Source organism: Calidris pugnax, unplaced genomic scaffold (assembly GCF_001431845.1).
Source record: "Calidris pugnax isolate Ruff unplaced genomic scaffold, ASM143184v1 scaffold10, whole genome shotgun sequence".
In the NCBI taxonomy this organism is placed as follows: domain Eukaryota; kingdom Metazoa; phylum Chordata; class Aves; order Charadriiformes; family Scolopacidae; genus Calidris; species Calidris pugnax.
This window is the reverse complement of record NW_015090795.1, coordinates 2,828,048-2,834,047: the sequence shown is the minus strand read 5'-3', so window position 1 is coordinate 2,834,047 and position 6,000 is coordinate 2,828,048. Positions and strand designations below refer to the sequence as shown.

The 6,000-nt window shown below is 47.3% G+C and overlaps 1 protein-coding gene across 1 annotated transcript in view; it reads left to right on the top strand.

The window, feature by feature from the left end:
• The window catches only part of SOS2 (SOS Ras/Rho guanine nucleotide exchange factor 2), a 54,350-nt gene that overhangs the window by 33,874 nt on the left and 14,476 nt on the right, over positions 1-6,000 (top strand). Inside the window, exons 10-12 of the mRNA XM_014936767.1 lie at positions 232-887; positions 4,739-4,820; positions 5,479-5,601. Of these exons, the coding sequence (XP_014792253.1) occupies positions 232-887; positions 4,739-4,820; positions 5,479-5,601 (861 nt within the window). The remainder of the gene's footprint in view (positions 1-231; positions 888-4,738; positions 4,821-5,478; positions 5,602-6,000) is intronic.

The following is a 6,000-nucleotide window of genomic DNA, read 5'->3' as shown; positions in this document are numbered from 1 at the left end:
TTGGATTAGATGATCTCCAGAGGTCCCTTCCAACCCCATAGCATTCTGGGATTCTGTCAATATCTTACTCTTGCCCTTGCTAAAGCAGTGCATGTAATTTATTTGGAACAGGACATATTTAGAGCAAAGAAATAATGATATAAACAATTAATTTAGTTGAATTTTTTCTGGTCTCTTGGGATAGCAAATGTGCATTGTGCCCATCGTGACTTTTTCTTTTATTCATTCAAGGGAGCCGGTGTATCGTTTCTATAACCGGCAAATAAGAAGCAAGCACTTGGCCATCAAGAAAATGAATGAAATCCAGAAAAATATTGACGGCTGGGAAGGCAAAGATATTGGGCAGTGCTGCAACGAGTTCATAATGGAAGGCGGCTTGACAAAAATAGGAGCCAAACACGAACGCCACATCTTCCTCTTCGACGGCTTAATGATCAGCTGTAAAACCAACCACGGTCAGTCGCGGCTTCCCGGCTACAGCAACGCTGAGTATAGACTGAAGGAAAAAATCATCATGAGGAAAATACAGATTATTGATAAAGACGACACGGCCGAGTACAAACACGCTTTCGAACTGGTGTCTAAAGATGAGAACAGTATCCTCTTTGCTGCCAAGTCCGCTGAAGAGAAGAGCAACTGGATGGCGGCTCTGATTTCCCTCCAGTATCGCAGCACCCTGGACAGGATGCTGGATTCGGTCTTACTCCAAGAAGAAAACGAGCAGCCGCTGAGGTTGCCCAGCCCGAGCGTGTATCGGTTCGTGGTGGAAGACTCAGAGGACAACATCGTTTTTGAAGACAACTTGCAAAGCAGGAACGGCATTCCTATCATCAAAGGAGGGACGGTTGTGAAGTTAATCGAGAGGTTGACGTACCACATGTATGCAGGTACCCTGTACATTTTGTTATATGTAAGTTTTTAAGAAAACGCTTATGGATGAAAGTAATCCTTCTATTTTTTTGTTCATTGGGTTTTTTACTGTGTCCAGTTCTGGTCCCCTCACCACAAAAAGACATCGAGGGGCTGGAGCGGGTCCAGAGAAGGGCAATGGAGCTGGTGAGGGGTCTGGAGCACAAGTCTTGTGAGGAGAGGCTGAGGGAGCTGGGGGTGTTCAACCTGGAGAAAAGGAGGCTGAGGGGAGACCTTCTCACTCTCTCCAACTCCCTGAAAGGAGGGTGTAGCCAGGGGGGGTCGGTCTCTTCTCCCAAGGAACAGGAGATGGGACAAGAGGAAACAGCCTCAAGTTGCACCAGGGGAGGTTCAGATTGGAGATTAGGAAAAACGTTTACATGGAAAGGGTTATTGATCCTTGGAATGGGCTGCCCAGGGAAGTGGTTGAGGCACCATCCCCGGAGCGATTTAAAAGTTGGGTTGACATAGTGCTTAGAGACATGGTTTAGTGATGGTTTTTTATCAGAGTTAGATTGATGGTTGGACTGATCTTAAAGGTCCCTTCCAACCTGGACAATTCTGTGATTCTTCTAAGATTTCCAACCTGGACAATTCTGTGATTCTTCTAATATTTGCAGAAAAAAAAAAACAAAAAACAAAAAACCAAACCCGTATCTGTTATTAAATCAACTGGCTTTGCTGACAAAGCTGTAAGAAAATTTTTTGTATGAAAGTTCCCCCATCCTCCCTCCCCCCCAAAAAAGGTATCAGTGTCTAATGGGAGCCACCAGTGCCTTTCCTGAGCCCATCGTGGTTAAAGCCATGGTGCTGTTAGAGACTGTGTGGCTGTGGAGGAAGATAAAGGTTGGAGGTTATATTTATTATACTTCAGCCTGCCACATTGTGAGGCCCCTCAGTAGAAAAGGATGCAAATCACAAACTAAGGCATTTCCCACACTGAAGCTCAATATTGATGCAACTCATTGGTGTGCAAGTAATCCGTAGTTGTGTTGTCTGTGAGTCCTAACTCATCTCTTTCTAAAACTGATGGGTTTCAGGGACCTGTAAACTCAGCTCTTTCCCTGGCTGAACTGCTGCACTTGAGTATTCATTTGCCCGTGGAACTTCAGTTTTTATAGCCCAGGTACCTGCTGCTTTGGCCTTGGGAATCTCCAGTGAAAGCGTTGCCTCTTGGGTTTCAGTGTGCATTTTCCAAGCAGGTTTTGGAGCCAAGGCTAACAAAATCCTCTCCCTCAGCCTCCACAAGGGCATTTCGATGGCTAACAGCACATGGAGGGAATCTCACCACATCTCAGGGGTGCTTTTTTTGCATTTAGGTCAAGATATGATTTTTTTTTTCTTTAAACTGTTGGTTTATCATAGGCTTGCGTTAGTTTCAGATTTGTGGGAAGCAGGATTCTGCATTCCCAGAATGAGCTCTGCCACAGCAAAGCCATGAGTCCCCAGTTGATACTGGGATACCACGGGAGGTAGCAGATGCAGTGTTAATAACTCTTGAATTTAAATCACAAGCCACTATTATTAGCACATTGCTTGTATTTTACATTTTATTGAGAACATCATTTACAAAAATAAATAATTTTAAAAATAATATAAAAGAACCTACCTTAGAGACCTATAGATACCTACCAAAGAACCTTAGAGAGCAGAGTAGCAGCCCCCACTTTAAAAGAATTACAGATCTTGCCTCCAGAGCGGAGATACCACCTGCCTGGTCAGCGCTAAGAGGGAGATTTGCTTTCAAAATATCATAAATATTACTGAAGAGTGAATGTAAATGTGATGTGGAAGCAGAACAGGCCAGTGCAGGACACGGGTGCAAACTCAGCAGCATTATCACAGAATGAGAGCACCGTTACTTGTAGCTTGCAAGCATGTTCCTATATATGGACCCCTTGAAAATGTTGAGCAGTGCTCAGCAGAGAATTTAAGCCGCCTTAAAAGCAGTGTTTGTCTTAATCTTTTGTGGGCTTATTGGAAGAAATCCAAGTGTTGGAGGCTGCTGGTGTGAGCAACCTGCACCGAATGCTGACAGGTTCCAGACTATTTAGAGAACAGCAAGAAAAAGGAAACTCCCAGCAACCCAAAATCCACCCTTCTGAGTGGGCATGTGGTCTAGTTTGGTCTAGACCTGGTTTTCCTGTATTTCAGAATTCATTTGCTGCCAGGCAGCGCTGCAAGCTACTGGGTACCACAGAGTAGCAGCTTCTTACCCTTGTGAGAGGGTTGATGATCACAGAATCATGACATAGTTTGGGTTGGAAGGGACCTTAAAGACCATCCAGTCCCACCCCTTTGCCCTGGGCAGGGACACCTCCCACCAGACCAGGTTGCTCCAAGCCCCCTCCAACCTGGCCTTGAACCCCTCCAGGGATGGGGCAGCCACAGCTTCTCTGGGCAACCTGGGCCAGGCTCTCACCACCCTCACAGCAAAGAAGTTCTTCCACAGATCTCATCTCCATCTCCCCTCTTTCAGTTTAAAACCGTGCCCCCTTGTCCTATGGCTCCCCTCCCTGATCCAGAGTCCCTCCCCATCTCTCCTGGAGCCCCTTGAGGGACTGGAAGGGGCTCCAAGGTCTCCCTGGAGCCTTCTCTTCTCCAGGCTGAACCCCCCCAACTCTCTCAGCCTGTCCTCCCAGCAGAGGGGCTCCAGCCCTCCCAGCATCTCTGGGGCCTCCTCTGGCCCCGCTCCAACAGCTCCATGTCCTTCTGCTGGTGGTGGCCCCAGAGCTGGAGGCAGCACTGGGGGAGTCTCCCCAGAGCAGAGCAGAGGGGCAGATTTCCCCCCTCACCCTGTTGGCCACGCTGCTGGGGATGCAGCCCAGGATATGGGGGGCTTTCTGGGCTGTGAGGGAGTGGGACCAGATGATGACTCTTCGTGGCTCACAGTAAAGTTACCATTTTGCTTATGCATGGTCTAAGAAACTCTGTAGCAGACAGTGGGACTAAGAGAGCTTAAAGGAATAATATTTTTCCTTTAACAGTTGTAAAATAGCAGAGTGGGCCCAATAAAACGCGCGGCAGCTTGCGGATAGGCACGTCCCATGGTAACACACCTCCAGCAGGGGTGAGGAGCAGCAGGAGGGAGGTGTGGTGGCTTGTGGAGATGCAGGTGTCTCCAACCACTGCAGGTATTTGCTTTGTAAGGGCCTCTGCAGCGTCTCCTGTTGTCCCCGGCGGCTGCTCTGCCCAGGGCAGCAGGTACTGCAGTGGGGTGGCCGGAGAGCTTTTAAGAACAGGTAAGACAAAGTTCTTTTGGGGTGGTTTAGGTGCTTTTGATGTCAAGAGAGTAGACAGCCGAGTTCTACCGTGTTTTCTTCGTCTGTGTGAAACCTTGGAATAGCTGTGTGTCCAGGGAGGGTGGCCGTTCCGCACGCCAAGGCTGAGGCGCAGTTTTTGAGAGAACATAAGATTGTGCAGTTGCAGACTTTTACAGGGGAAATGAATCCAAGAACTAAACGACAGTTTCACAAGCAGTATCGTTTCTGGTATTTTTCAAATTCCAGTGCTTAACAGTGTATTTTCCACACTTTAACCTTCTTCTGGTGTGTCCAGGGAGGGTGGCCGTTCCGCACGCCAAGGCTGAGGCGCAGTTTTTGAGAGAACATAAGATTGTGCAGTTGCAGACTTTTACAGGGGAAATGAATCCAAGAACTAAACGACAGTTTCACAAGCAGTATCGTTTCTGGTATTTTTCAAATTCCAGTGCTAAACAGTGTATTTTCCATACTTTAACCTTCTCCTCTGAGTCTATGTGTATTTTATTTCTGATATTTTGCAATTGGATTAAAAAAAAACGCGTAATTTTCTTATTCTGTCTTTACAGATCCTAATTTTGTACGTACCTTCCTTACCACCTACCGCTCCTTTTGCAAACCCCAGGAGCTGCTGAGTTTACTGATCGAAAGGTGAGCTGCTGTCACCCTTTCAGAAGGCACTGAGAGGCTTTGCTTTGTTTTAGTGAAACTCATAAATCAGTAACTTCTGAAACAGGAACCAGCGATGCAGGTTTTTAATACAAGCTTCGTTTTCCCAGTCTGTTAAATGAGTGACCTGAATTAAGTATTAGCTGGAGTGCTCGGTGCACCTCGGCTGGGGAGGGGGGGTAATATTTTGAGCTGCTTAATTTGATGATGAGTGTGTTTGAGCGTGCCCAGGTCTCCCTGCACGCAAGAAGGGAAATGTTCTAAGCACTTGCTTTGAAAGGTGCAGCCTCGGTGTAAACAGCGTTTTAATACAGGGTGATAAAGCCGCTCTTAAGCTTTCTTCTAATCTTCCCTTAATCAAGCGAGCAGGTAGTTAAAAACCATTCTATCCCAGTCTAGACGTCTTGTGATGAGCAGAGGAGCAGGGAATTATCAGGGCGAGAGCTGGGTGTGTTACAGGACGTCGCCAGGGGAGGAGGCAGTTCCAGGCAGACTGGATATTAGATGAGTGTTCGGAGTTTCACCGTGCCACATTATTATTTTTTTAAACGCGATTGCTCTTCGTGCCCTACGTAAAGGGTTTGTGTTTTATCTTAATTGCCATCGGGGTTTTTTTTTTTTTTGGTACTTTTATTCATAGGTTTGAAATCCCGGAGCCGGAGCCTACGGAAGCAGACAGGCTGGCAATCGAGAAAGGGGAGCAGCCCATCAGCGCAGACCTCAAGCGCTTTCGCAAGGAATACGTCCAGCCCGTACAACTCAGGTGGATTTACCTTTGAGATTTTCTGTTTCTCTTCAAGCCAGATTTTAGTTCACCGATTTATACGGTGATCCCGGAGACAGTAATCTCTCGTTGGAGACTGCTGTGCTGTCAGGCAGGGACTTAGCGCTGTCTGCAACCAGACTGATACCCCAAAGGCTGTTCTCATTAGTCACGCTGGCTGCTGGTGGTGTTGTTACTGTACTTTGGTTCTCTGCCGCTCGCAGCTGCCACCAGCCACCCACCAGAGCGCTCTACGGCCGCTGCGTGACGTGGGTGTGGGTGAGAGATGCACAACCCCAAGTGTTTTCTGCCTGCGTTTTGAATGGATTCCTTGTTAACGGGCCCCTGTGAAGATAGTTTCTCTGTTTTCCTTTTTTGGGGGGGGGAGGATATTTTACT